Below are 14,344 nucleotides of genomic sequence, written 5' to 3' on the forward strand. Positions count from 1 at the left end.
GAATATATACTTTGTGTCACTGAGAGCATCGATGTTCATATTAAGAGGTACCAGTACAGTACACTGCAAGAAGAGACGGCCGTCATACCTCCTCCCACATACGTCTCATGAAATGACCATAGGGAGAGAAATCGGAGCTCATAAGAAAGTTTATAGTGAGCGATTCTTGACCCGCACTATTTGTGAATGCAAAAGAGAAAGGGAATAATGACAGGGGTACAAATGGTACTCTCCACCACACAATGTAAGCCGGCTTGATGAGTATGGATGTACAAGTGACAATAGAGCTGAAATCCTACTTCGGATACTCATTCTCCAACATGCTATAAAAACAATATGTACATTACTTTTCTTGTGCTGAACCTAAAGCTAGTACAAGCATATAACCCAGTTAAAATGTTGCAAAGAGTTGCATGCAAAGGAAGTGACTCTCCATATTCTGTACTAAATTGTCTGCACACTAAATTGCCCTTCAGCCTAAACATACAGTATATACATAATATTCTGGGAGGCCATCACGTCGTTATTATGACGGGTAGATGGCGTAGTGTTTTGAGCCGGTATCCTGGACTCCAGTTCAGTCCTCATCTCATATCCGTTTCGATTGACTGTTAAGACTTTTTGAGTCTCGTACATGCATAGAATGGGAAAATTACACACTATATGGCAACCTAACTGTGAGGGGACAGAGGGTGAATTTCTGTCGTAATACTACATAGACTTCCAACGTGTACTGAAACGTTACTGTATACTTTTATCCGTTGAATGGTGGCTGATCAGCTCCATGTCATCTAATAGCATCACAGAAAATGGGGATCTAGGCTCAAACGCAGACATTGTGAAATATGTATATGTAAGGGGAAGACCCAAGATAACTAAACGGTATTATTATTAAATAACGATGTCTTAATCCTTTCAGACCCATTGGCTTCCATTGTGTACATTAATGTTTAATGTGTCACCGCTGAAAAAGAAGTACTTTCCCCCAATGGAATCCTGAAGCACACATTTGTGAATATTCAGCCCTCTCATTATGGTAAAGCGCTGCCAGCTGTTGGGCATTACTATGAAAATATTAACATGTCAAAGTAGCAATGTGCACCAGCTCGTCACCACTGGAATACACAGATGTGGTTGGTTCGATGTATTCCACTGTTGTTGTTATTTTGCATGGTAACTACTGAATGATCTTTTTTTTACTACAACAGAGAATCTTTCATAATTAGTTATTTTAGTCCATAAAATGAAGCCAAGTCTACAAAGTATGTTTTGAAAATGGGTACATATTTTTGTAAAACTTTTCCTTCTAAAACCATTAAAAAATCGCCTAAGAGCATTACCACGTAAAGAAAAATTTTCCTTCCTTCAAAAACAATTCAGGTCTGAAAGGGTTAAAGGAGCGATGATCGATTCTGAACCTATAGGCTCCAACAATATTCAAACAGATTTTGCGCTTTGCCAGCATTCCCCACACAAGGAAAAATTCTCAAGCTTTCAAGAAACAGTTTTTGCATCAAGGATTCTTGATCTATAACAGAAAAGGGCTATCCACGGGTCGCACAACAGCTCACCTTAAACATGCCCTTCAGTTTGCCGGATGTGAACGTAGGGCTCAATTTGATTCTCAGCTGGCGCCACTTCTTTCCTGCCAGGAAAAATAGATGTTTGTTGAGAGGTTCTTCATCGTCGATGAACAGTCCCCTGTCGTGGAACGTCCCAAAATCCTTGATAAGGACGTGGCGAATGAGTTCAGGGTCACGGATAAGCAGCAGTGGTCGATGGAATCCGTAAAACCCGACGTACCTCTCTTCTGAAACGAAAACAGAGTACAGTTACGAATTAAATTAACGACAGATATCACCTCTGGGTAGTAACACATACATCCTACCACAATTATTGTCGTATTGACCCTCAGTCTTAAGTAGATCCACAGCTAAGACGGCATGACGAGTGCGTGACACATCTAAATGCAGACGTGCTCTGTGACGAGAGTCCCAGTAAACTTGGCCAGACTATGTTTGGCATGGGTTCGGCGACCCTGGTATCCCGTCAATGGTGGATTATCAGCTCTGCTTCATCTGTTAGGTGGGCAGGTAACGGGAATCTTGGCTTCATCTACTTCTTCATCTACATGAATACTCTGCAAATCATATTTAAGTGCCTGGCAGGTGGTTCATCGAACCACCTTCACAATTCTCTGTTATTCCAATCTCGTACAGCGCGCGGAAAGAATGAACACCTATATCTTTCCGTACGAGCTCTGATTTCCCTTATTTTATAGTGGTGATCGTTCCTCCCTATGTAGGCCGGTGTCAAAAAACTATTTTCGCATTCGGAGGAGAAAGTTGGTGATTGGAATTTCGTGAGAAGGTTCCGTCGCAACGAAAACAGCCTTTCTTTTATTGATGTCCAGCCCAAATCGTGTATCATTTCTTTGACACTTTCTCCCATATTTCATGTTAATACAAAACGTGCTGCCTTTCTTTGAACTTATTCGATGTACTCCGACAGTCCTATCTGGTAAGAACCCCACACCGAGCAGCAGTATTCTAAAAGAGGACGGACGAGCTTAGTGTAGGCAGTCTCCTTAGTAGGTCTGTTACATTGTCAGTGTCCAGCCAATAAAACGCAGTCTTTCTGTAGCCTTCCCCACAACATTTTCTATGTGTTCCTTCCAATTTAAGTTGTTCGTAATTGTAATACCTCGGTATTTAGTCGACTTTTAGATTAGACTGATTTATCGTGTAACCGAAGTTTAACGAGTTCCTTTTAGCACTCATGTGGATGACCTCACACTTTTCGTTATTTAGGGTCAACTGCCACTTTTCGCACCATTCAGATACCTTTTCTAAATCGATACAGCGTCAGCACTGGAAATCTTTACAAAGGTAGAAAAAAACCTCAATGAGTGCTAAATGGCATAGGAGCGTGCGACTGCTGAGGACAAACAGTTGTCATGGAATTCCCTTCGGCCAGTAACCTGATTTCTGTTCTAAGAAGCTTACTGTGGTAGTTGGGTGCGCAGTAAGTACTATAACTTCCTCTAAAAAGCCTGTTACAGGTTCGGGTGGCTTGTTGGACAGTGCAACAAATGTAATCTCGTGGGCTGTTTGCCGCCAGAAAAATTTTCGTATAATTCAGAAAACAATGATAATGGAAAGTCGCCTGTCGAAATGTGTTATACGTTGTGAAACGAGAGCAAAAAAAAAAATCTATAAAAATTTCGTATCTGTATACATAAATAACATTCAGTACAGCACGAACTGCGAATTCCATGTGGCGATTGTCCTTATAAAGCTAAATGCTTGGAAAATTTCTCTATCGTGATGAAGTTGTTCAGTACACTGAATTACAACAAAGTAGACCCGCCGTGCTAGAACATAATTGATCTTGATGCAGGTGGCGGAAATAGGAATGGTAGTCGGCGAGTATCAGTGACGAAAAAAAAAAAAAAGTATGAATAAAGGTAGTCAGTGAGCAGCATGAAACTCTTGTACGTGTGTTAAAGTTAAGTATAACGGCACTCTAAGGATTTATTACGGCAGATACCATCCACCTCTTAATACGGACCTACGTTTCCGTCTCGTTACGATATTTTAAATGCCAAATCTTAGTACAGCAACTGTGGCGTCTAACGATCAAGCTACATGTGATTAATTTAGCAGGGTGCTCCAGAAACAGTGAAGTGTTGTTAATCTTCTGCACAATATCTTAACTACACAGGTAAAGTCAGTAGTTACCCACCTACTCGAAGGAGACAAATATCTAAGGTCCTGAAAAATACTGCAGCATATTACTTTTTTCGAGCTAGAAAGGCCATCAAAGCTCTGCAGCGCAATTTATTTCAAAGATACGGTCACAAAATGCATGTAAGAAGTTTCTGTATCCACACAAGCAAATGGCGAAAGCAATGCCACATGCTCCTCTAAGTAAAACTGCGAATGGAAAATCAGTTCGTGAAAAGTCACAGTACAGCGTTCCAGAGTCAGTAGACACGACTGGCAAAGTCGAGGGACTCAGGGTGATGTGGAAGGAGAAATTTACTAAGTTTTCGGAATTAAGAACTGGATGGGTTCCGACAGGAATTGAAATTTGCCCGAACACCTCTTTTTTCTCATCATTCTATGAAAGTGAGTTCGCCATGCTGCGATGTCCTCCATCTCAACCTGAAATGTTCTGTATTTAATTTTTTTTAATAGGAAGCTATCATTTTCGTTTTTCTTCTAGACAGAATTGAGCTACGTTAATTATTGACACTTATTTATCTGAGCAAACTCTTCGATAACGTATATTTGCATGATGACCAACCATTTCAGAAGCTAAGAATATGCAGAGTTATTAACAGAGTATGACTGTACAATGCCGTGTCACGTGCGTTGGTCGTGTACTGTGGAGTACTGTCAAACACCTTCTTTCCGGTCTGCACTAAACAAAGCTTGGTCTTGCCTTCTGCCGTCGACTACTGTAAAGCGAGGTTATTACTAACTTGACATGTAGCTAATCTAAAGTAAACCTGATAAAGAGATGAAGTGAGTAAACAAGCAGACACAGATAAAACGGCAGCGAGACTGTTGCTGCGCTAAGCGTGGCGGGTACCCAAGGGGCCCAAGGGGGGGGGGGGGACTGGGAAGACGCCCTCCAGGCCTTCGCCATGGGGAAAAACCGTGCACTTACTTCTATGCTCTGTGATCACAGGTCACCGAGGAGGCGGCGTGTGATGCCGTCCATCTCTGTCAGCAGCAGGCGGTCCCCTGGGCCGTGCTGTTGCTGTTGGTGAATACGCGGGGACCGCGAGGTGAGCCAGCAGTCACGTGGCCAACAACAAGGGGTTTGTAACGTCACCGCGGGCGATTTTCCCCAGGAGAGTGGACGTTGCAATTCAGTGTGAGGTTGGGGGCGGGGAGAAGACTCAAAGGCCGCAGGTTGCTTTATAGATGCTACGCAAGTGTGCGTACTAATAAAGGGTGTGGAACAGGCAGCAGCACCACATGAAAAAGTGAAACGAAACGAGACGAGGAGGTTCGTCTAAACACCCCCTCTGTACACATACAATACATTAGGCACCGACGGTGGAAACTATAGACCTACCAGCTACTTTTAAAAGTTATAACTTCAAAATGGCTTGAGGTGAGCGACAGGGTGACAGTCGAAAAAACTGGAAGTTTTTTTATTGCGGTATCAGAAGGTATATAGATTGAAGAATTAGTCCCCAAAATATTATGCGCGAACTTTAAAAAGTTACGATTCTGTGAGCGTTTGAAGCCCAGAATTCACTGCAGGCCTCAGCAAAAGAGGTCCGGTTCCATGCGTACACTTCCTATTTATACCGATTTGAGTAAACCTCATTGGCTGGAGCGTTGTTTGTGCGGTTTTACTCGAAATGTGAACGAAACTTTCAATAGTCTTATTTGGAGATGCGCTCCAAAAATAACATGAAGCCGAAGCGAAATAGTCAACGTCGCTTCAAATTTGGCCGCATGTCTATTCAGTGTAGATCCTTCTGCATTAATGCACGTGGTAAATGCCATTCAAACCAAAACTGGCGACGGAATTCGCCGATTCTGTGAAGACAGAGACGCCAGCGGCGATGCACTCAGCGACGAAGAGGGCTTTGAGGTCGTAAGTGAGGGCTTATTAGGTCAAAGTAGGAGAAAGCGGCCGTCCACTAGCCAGGGCGATAGTTATTACTGACGAGGAATCGATGCTATCCCTTAAGTTCCAAGCTTTCTCCCTTTTTTGTATGATAAATATTTGTCAAACTTTAAAGGCGGTTTTCTCAAGCGGCCATCCACTAGCTGCAGCGATCGTTATTACTGACCAGGAATTGATGATATCCCTTAAGTTTTAAGATTTGTCCGTATTTTATATGATAAATACTTGTCAAACTTTAAACACGGGTTTCTAAAAACTACACCCACGCTACAATTTTCGTCCGGCTTTAATAATTTTTCGACTCCTTTGAAGCAAATCCTCTTCACTCCACCGTAGCCGTTTTTTTGTAAATTGATGTTTAGTATTTTATTCGGCCAAAAAAGAGGGGTCAGTAGTGGGACGAACCTAGCTGCAGTACGATGCATTCGAAAATGTTGTGTCACGATTTCATGGCATGATCTAACTGAAATGTTCCATTCTTCTGCGGTCTCTCGGACAGTCAGTCTTCCACTGGAACGCACGACTTCGTGAAGTTCCTGACTTGAGCGTCGTCAGTAGACGTCGAAGGGCGTTCTGAACGAGGATCATTTTTAACTTTGACCCCCCTTATGAACCATCTCTAACACCGGGTACTCATCACTGTAGGCTTCCTGCATCATTTGGCGAGTATCTGTAAAGGTTTTCCGAGTTGCACGCAACATTTAATGCAGACGCGGTGCTGCTCTATCTCTGACATGTCGAAGTTCCCAAACTATGCGACACATACAACAAAGAAACAAACGGTAGTTCCAGATTAAAGACAGGCGTGTGTAGGTATGTCAGCCGCATTTCTCTCCAATACACCACTGGCGCGAAATTACAAATTTTCCGGAATTTTTTAATTGTTCGGCGCTGACAACCGCAAATTCCGCATTGCCCACATCCCAATCGCGTGCTACAGAAAGAGGAGCCAGCTTCATCAGGTTAAGACAGCCACCTCTCCTACACCATACCGCTAATCAGTGCGATGATCAATTCCGTCCGCTGGACTGGACAACGAGCACCACAAACCGTCATTGTTCCATTTGAAAATGGTTACCAGCTTCTCGTGCCGCTCTCTGCTGTATAAACAAAATTTCATAACCGTCCAAAGTCAAAAAAGTTAGGGTGGCACACAGAAACACTACGCTTCAGGTATCCACCGGAAAGAACGGAACAACGGAACTTACTGTGAAGTGTTACACACGTCGGTGAGACCCCATCCAGCTCGCTGATGGCTCCACATCTTGCTAAGCCGCCTCTTTCTGCCTACTGTGTATGCGTTGGCTACACCGCCGTAGTCGCCTTGGAAAGAGCACAATGAACAAGGCGGTGCCCATACACAGTAACTTGCCAACTCTTCCACAACCTTTTGCAGAGGCCAACAGCTTCATTAGTGACTGACTGCCGACTTCCGAAATCCGTCCGTGAGGTTTCAGTATTCACCACCTGCATGCCATAAGCATTTGCAGTCGACTTTGGCGAGTTCCAGGTAGCTCCACGAAATTATCTAACAATGAGCCCTTCCAGCCAGTCAGAGTCAGCAACAGAATTCACGCGTTTCTTCCTACACGCTAACTGCACTCGCTGCGAGGTGCTGCTACCTGCCATGTCTTCCAGAAGGGTTTCCGCAACAGTTTCTGGTGATGACCAGACAACTGGACCATTCGCCCTTGAGCCAGCCGCCTCGGCCTCCACAGCAGCACACTGAAGAGAGACCAGTCCGTCTGAGGCTACCGACCGCCTCAGACACCAGTCTGTGGCGTCCACAGCAGCAGCAGAACGAACACGCAGTTGCGGACAGGAAGTGGAACGTTGGAAACGCACAGAGCACGTCTACATCATCACATATTATGTCCCAGATTCTCTTAACAAATAATGAATATAATTATAGTCTGTTTATCACTGACAAAAATTTTAATTTCTTACTTGGCAGCTGATTGTATATGTTCTGCATGGTCTGAGCAATACATTCGTGGCCGAAAAAGTTTCTCCAGAAGTTTCCAAACGGAACTGTAGGTTCTGCGTACGGCACCCCCTTGTTCTTCCAGTACCTGTAGCTACTGGAGAACCAGAGGTAGAGGGCGAGCACGGCCGCCGACAAGACGACGACCAACTCGGCGATCCACGAGTCCAGGAGCAGCGCCATCTGGAGCCTGGAAAAAAAGTACAAAGCGGGGAACGGCGTCAACGTCCATTGGACTTACAGTAAGCTACGCACGACGTGGAAACTTATAATGGTGTGGGTGAGAATGGAGTGCACGAATGATGCTCTGCTGGAGATGGGTGAAGGTGCAGAAGGTAGCCAAATGTTGTGAAATGCCTTTATTTTTAACCCTAAGGAGACGTATTGCAGTGGCCCAGAGGCGACGGACGTTGAATGTGACACCTGGGCACGCCGGTCTGAGCACTCCACTATAAGCACTTCTCGAAGAGGCAGACCCGTAGCGAGGGGCTTTGGCCGTCGCCACATTCCGGGCGGCCGGCTGTTTCCGAGTCAGCATTGCCTGGCAGCGTTTGGAGTGAGGTGGCCGTGGCGGAGCAGGCGGGTGACCGGCCCAGAGGGAGCGGCAGTCACTTCGGGGCGACGAACCCAGAACCGACGGCTGTGGCGCTGCGTCCCATGGCGTCGGACCCCAGCGGCTCACCGCCGCGAGGTCCTCGCTTTGTACCGTGACGCTACGGCATGATCCTTGGAGGGGGGTCTCGTGGAGACGACGAAGGACTGAAGGCGGTCTGGTGGCTGGGACTGTCAGACAGCTGTCTCTGACACGCAGCCTGTCTGAGTCAGCAGAGTGGCGGGCGGCGTCATGAGACAAGCCCACACACCCGGCAGGTGTCAGTCCGTACTCCAGTAGTGCCTTGCCGGTAACCCAGTCCGCCGGCTAGGGGGTGTATATGTACGGTCAGTGCTTAATTTATAAAATTTTAGGTCTTTCAGTCCATATGTGTTGCGCTCGTTGACATACCAAGACAAAACAACGATGCCCCTTCGGAATTCACCCAATCCACCTTCTGTCAGGGAGCACAATTACATTTCTTTGCCATTTATGGGCAATTTTAGTTATGAACTGGCAAAACTTTTCCGGGGAGTGGGCTCTCGTATAGTATTTTCCGCGGCTACCAATCTCCAGTTTATGTACATACATAATGAATCACCTAAAAAGAACAACCTTTTGGCTTCGGGGGTATATCTGCTGGAGTGTAGCGATTGTAATGCAGGATATGTTGGACAAACAGGCAGGACCTTCAAAATTAGATTGCAAGAACATCTTCTTAATAGATGGGGACAGGTAAAACAGAGCTCTGCCTTTGCCCAACACCTTAAAGCCACAGTCTTCCGCAAGTACAAAATCTTAAGATTTTGCATTTTGCGCAAAAGGGTAAGAAGTTAAACGTTTTGGAAGAAATTGAAATAGTTAGGCATATGGAAGACAAATATTTGTCTCTCCTTAACGGCCAAATAATTGGCGCCGATCAGGCCTTTTTAGAAGTTATGAAATAGGTGTTATTAATGTAATCCTGGAGCTCTCGTAGTCCTGCCTACTGCCTAAATATGAGCCCTGTTCCTCTCTGGTCTTAGAAAATCCATTAGGTTTTTTTTTTTTTTTTTTACTCAAGTAGGATACTTGCGAGTTTGTCGCTTTAAATGACGAGGTTACACATTTCAATGTAGCTATAAAAAAAAGGGGGGCGCAAGTTTACCCGCATAACGTCCGTCTTCCACGTTGGTGTGTATTTTTTAGGCCTAATAATTTTACTTGTATTTTATAAAAGAAAGTTTTCTTGCTAGATGCTCTAGCTCCGAATGACGCAGTTTTATTTGAAATTACGGTACTGTGTTTTTAATGTTCTCGTTCTAGTGGTATATGATACGAAAAATCTGTTTATGTACTGCATCTGTGTGTTGTATTATACACCCTGTTTTCTAATTTTGAATTTACCGTCTTCATTATATTTTAATTCGCCAAAATTTTAGGATAAGTTAAGCACAATTATAGCCACTAGTAATTCCATCTGATCAATGTCTTATGTGAATTACATTTATAAACTTATAGTGGGTTTGTATATCCAGTTTACGATCTCTGATTTTTAATCACTGCTGCGTCGCAGCGCCACCTCCTGAGGTGATTCTGTCTTAGAGGCTTCAGTACTGGCACACGACGCTGGGGCGCATTATGCTTACTACCTGAGCCCCCTTCTTACTGTTACTCGCTCCTGTGAACGGGAACGCGTTATGCGGATCTTGGTGCCTCTCGCGTCCATCTAGAAAAGGTAATGATTTTACTATTTTATATTTATAGTTTTTACCGAGTTTAACGAAGGCAATGTTGGCCTGATATATTCGACGATGCCCTTTGGCTACACTGACTAAATGATTCTTAAGAAATACCAAATTAAGATATTTGCTCTTTCAATAGGTGATCTGTTTATATTTTCACTAGGTGATCTGTTTATACATGCTTATAGGTTATCCAAGTCTGCACAACGCGATCGCGATTGTTAAATAGATGTATTTCTTCTCTGTCTTCTATTTAGATAACCTGAAGATGCCTAAATAAGGCGAAATGCGTCGTTGAAAAATAAAAAAACTAAAATTGCAAACAAGACTGTTTTTAACCAATAAAATTATAGGTGCAAGAACGCACCCCTTCGAGCACCCAACACCGCACGTCCTTCCTTCCCTCCCTCCACCCAACCGCCTCGCCCCTTTCCGTACCCGACGCCACCCCGACCCCGCCAGCCTCTGCCACATGCAGGTCTTAAAAATCACAGGTGTCGAGTGTCGAAATTATTTTTACTAACCAATGTTCTGAAAGTGAAGTTTTTAAAGAACTATCTCATTTAATCAAACCATCAAAACGACAAGATGTAATATAAACAAGATTTCGTCAAAGCAAATTATACAGATGCTTATGTTCAAACACTCGTTAAGTAATTTATTACATCTACATTTACATCTACATATCTATATCTGCACAGCCACTCCGCAAGCCACAGCACGGTGCGTGGCGGAGGGTACCCTGTATCACTACTAGTTATTTGCTATCCTGTTCCACTCGAAAATAGAGCGAGGGAAAAACGACCATCTATATGTTTCTGTATCACCCCTAATTTCTCGCATCTTATCTTGGTGATTCTTACGCGGAATCTATGTTGGCGTCAGTAGAATCGTTCGGCAATCAGCTTCAATTGCCGCTTCTCAAAATTTCCTCAATAGTGTTTCTCAAAATAACTCAGCCTTCCCTCCAGGGATACCCATTTGAGTTCCTGGAGCAACACTTACGTGTTGTTCGAACCTACCGGTGACAAATGTAGCGAACCTCTTCAATGTTTTACTTCAATCCGACCTGGCGCGGCTCCCAAACACTCCAGCAATCCTCAAGTACAGGTCGCACCACTATCCTGTATGCAGTCTCCTTTACAGATGGATCACAATTTTCCACAGTTCTCCCAATAAACCGAAGTTGACGGTTCGCCCTCCCTACCAAAGTTCTCACATGCTCGTTGCACCTCACATCGCTTTGCAACGTTACGCCCAGATATTTAAAACATATGTCTGTTTCAAGCAGGACACTAGTACTACTGTATCTGGACATTACAGGTGTGACCTTTCTATTCATCCGCACCAACTTACATGTTTCCACATTTAGGGCCAGCTGCCATTCATCCCACCAACTGAAAATTTTGTCTAAATCGTCTTGTATCTTCCTACAGTCACTAAACTTCGACACCTTACCGTACACCACGGCATCATCAGCAAACAACCGTAGCTCATTGATACACTTGGCACGAGACGTCGCCATGCTACTAGATCGCTGATGTTGCTGGCAATCATAAACAAAACACTGTTGACAAGAAGGCTACCGATTTGGACCAATCACAACTTTGGAACGAAGCTCAACTTAAGTTGGGTGCAGAATCCCACACACACCCACACACCCACACACACACACACACACACACACACACACACACACACACACACACACGGTCGGACACTATCATGCCTCTTCTCATCACACCGACGTTCATCTTCCTTTGTCACGTTCTTGGCCGAGCGGTTCTAGGCGCTGCAGTCTGGAACCGCGAGACCGCTACAGTCGCAGGTTCGAATCCTGCCTCGGGCATGGATGTGTGTGATGTCCTTAGGTTAGTTAGGTTTAAGTAGTTCTAAGTTCTAGGGGACTGATGACCTCAGAAGTTGAGTCCCATAGTTCTCAGAGCCATTTGAGCCTTTGTCACGTTCAGGTACAGTGGTAAATTATAGTTACACTGTGGTTTAATACAAGTGTTCTATTTTCAAATTACCAGAGCCAACTTGTTCCAGTGATTTCAAAAAACAATTCTTTGGGAGGTATGTTACGGCAAAAATTAACCCCCTGTATGCGGCCGAAGGAGGCCTTTTAACGTGGAAGACGAGTACTATCTCATACATTAGCCCTTTGGAAACTTCCCGAAGGCTCTTCATCTCCCACAGAGCTGGGTCGCTATTGAGCAAGATGTCGGTCTGACAAAACGCTACATTGCTTGACTGAAACCCGCGCCCAGAGTATGCCCGTTCTGTCACCCCATCAACGCTCAAAAATATTTAATCCTCGTTTCAGCTCTGTTTGTAGACAATTTTAGACAAGCTTTATACCTGGTGATAAGCTCACCATAAAGCTGAATCACCTGAATCTATGTGTGTGTTAGTACGAGCCGGAAAATAAACAGCAGTCAATTGCTTGGCTGTTCTGACATGAACCGACCCTGACAAAAGTGCTCCCTTATCAAGACTTCTATCAAAATGACTACCTCTGTTCCTTTGATTACACTAATCATGGCTTGACCGTTCCCTTAGACAGTCAAACGATAGTTAGCGCAAAATGGTATTTCCATACTATAATATAGACGATGCCTACCATAAATAAATACACATGCTCTAACGGGTATAAGTAAAGACATTTTTACATGTTGTACACTGATACATACGCACACAATATGTTGTTTATGTTTCTCTGCGTCAAACATTCGTCCCACAAGCACATTACAAAATTTACGATCTGACGCTTTCTGCACCGCGTAACTGCACCACCAAGTGGACTGCTCCTGTCAGTATAGACCAACCGTTTTGCGTCAACACGTCCACATTGTAACATCTGACCTGCTGCCCAGAGGAAAATAAGCATTAGTGGCTTATTGATGCCACACCTACTCGGAGATACTAGCCTACCTAAAAACATACAACTTGTAATAGCTATAATTTTTAGTCTGCAAATGATGTAAATATTGATGTAATGTTGTTTGCTACACAGTCCTCAGTCACCAATAGAAATGTCTGCACTTATACCTGTTACACCCCATATGTAATAACTACAGCGGAAATTTATATAAAAATTTAAATGTGGTTAGTTCAAGACATTAAAGCTCTTAAAGTTCTGCACCAATTGCTTCGAAATTATGACGCAACAGTGCATTCGAATTCAGGTATATTTTATACGTCTACTTTTAATATATATCTATTGTGAATAGATACGTAATATATACTCTTCAAAATAATAAGAGAAAAACGTCTACAAACTTGTGATATGTTAAATCTATTTTGACGTAGGGGTTACTTGTGGTCTTACTTCATGGTGTGAGATCTTCGCTTTCACTGTAGACAACAATTAAAATCATTCGCCATGTATTCGCTGTGTTATGCACTACAGTGTTAGGTGACTCCTCAGAAGAAAGTGAGTACTGGTGCACCAGTGTTTTCTAATGAGGTACACAGATGGTAGATGTCACTTGTGGACGTTGTATTTAAACGGGCGCATAGACTGTGGCATTTGAATTAAGTACATGTTGCAAGGGCGGTCTGTTTGAAGCAAAATGGATGAAATTTCTGTAATGTTGCTATAGATGCCAATGCCTCTCAGTGTGTCATCCATAGGTTGTGGACATGGTATAGGGAGAAAGGTCAATGCACAAGGCTATTTGGGTAAGTTTACACACCCGGAAACTTCTCCATTAGGCGTCAAACGTTGTCATCCACAAATTTATTTGCATAGGGACAACATGGAACTCAAGAATCTTGCAAATCAGTGTGTCGAGTATACCAAATTTCGGGCATTGCCTCTCACCACGTACGAGGCAGTGGTCGATGGCTTCACTTAGCTACCAAGAGCAGCGGCGTTTGTGTAGAGTTGTCAGTGCCAACAGACAAGCACAGAAATGACCGCAGAAATAAATGGGCGACATACGAGGTACGTATCCGTTACGACAGTGTGGCGAAATTTGGCGTTAATGGGCTATGACAGCAGACCACGGACGCGAGTACTTTTGCTTACAGTATGAAAGCGCCTGCAGCGCCTCTCCTTGGTTCGTGACCAAATCAGTGGAACCCTAGACGACTGGAAAACAGTGGCTTGGGGAGATGCGTCAGAATTTCAGTTGGTAAGAGCTGATGATAAGGATCGAGTGTGGTGCAGATCCCACGAAGCCTTGGACACAAGTTATCAACAACGCACTGCGCAAGCTTGTGGTAGCTCTGTATGTGTGTGGGCGATGTTTACATGGAATGAATTACGTCCTCTGGTCCAACTGTACCGATCATTGATTGGAAATGGTTATGTTAGTCTATTTGGAGACCATTTTCAGCCATTCATGGACTTTGTGTTCCCAAACAACGATGGAATTTTTGTGGATG

General features: G+C 43.9%; 1 protein-coding gene across 2 annotated transcripts in view; it reads right to left on the reverse strand.

Annotated features, from left to right (window-relative positions):
* Window positions 1–14,344, reverse strand: part of LOC124615976 (cytochrome P450 6k1-like) — a 98,939-nt gene that overhangs the window by 41,949 nt on the left and 42,646 nt on the right. For both annotated transcript variants that reach the window (XM_047144177.1, XM_047144178.1), the window contains exons 2-3: window positions 7,600–7,826; window positions 1,572–1,810 (exon numbers count right to left, since the gene is read on the reverse strand). In XM_047144177.1, coding sequence (XP_047000133.1) covers window positions 1,572–1,810; window positions 7,600–7,819 — 459 coding nt within the window. In that variant the 5' untranslated portion in view covers window positions 7,820–7,826. The remainder of the gene's footprint in view (window positions 1–1,571; window positions 1,811–7,599; window positions 7,827–14,344) is intronic.

This window comes from Schistocerca americana, chromosome 5 (genome assembly GCF_021461395.2).
Source record: "Schistocerca americana isolate TAMUIC-IGC-003095 chromosome 5, iqSchAmer2.1, whole genome shotgun sequence".
In the NCBI taxonomy this organism is placed as follows: domain Eukaryota; kingdom Metazoa; phylum Arthropoda; class Insecta; order Orthoptera; family Acrididae; genus Schistocerca; species Schistocerca americana.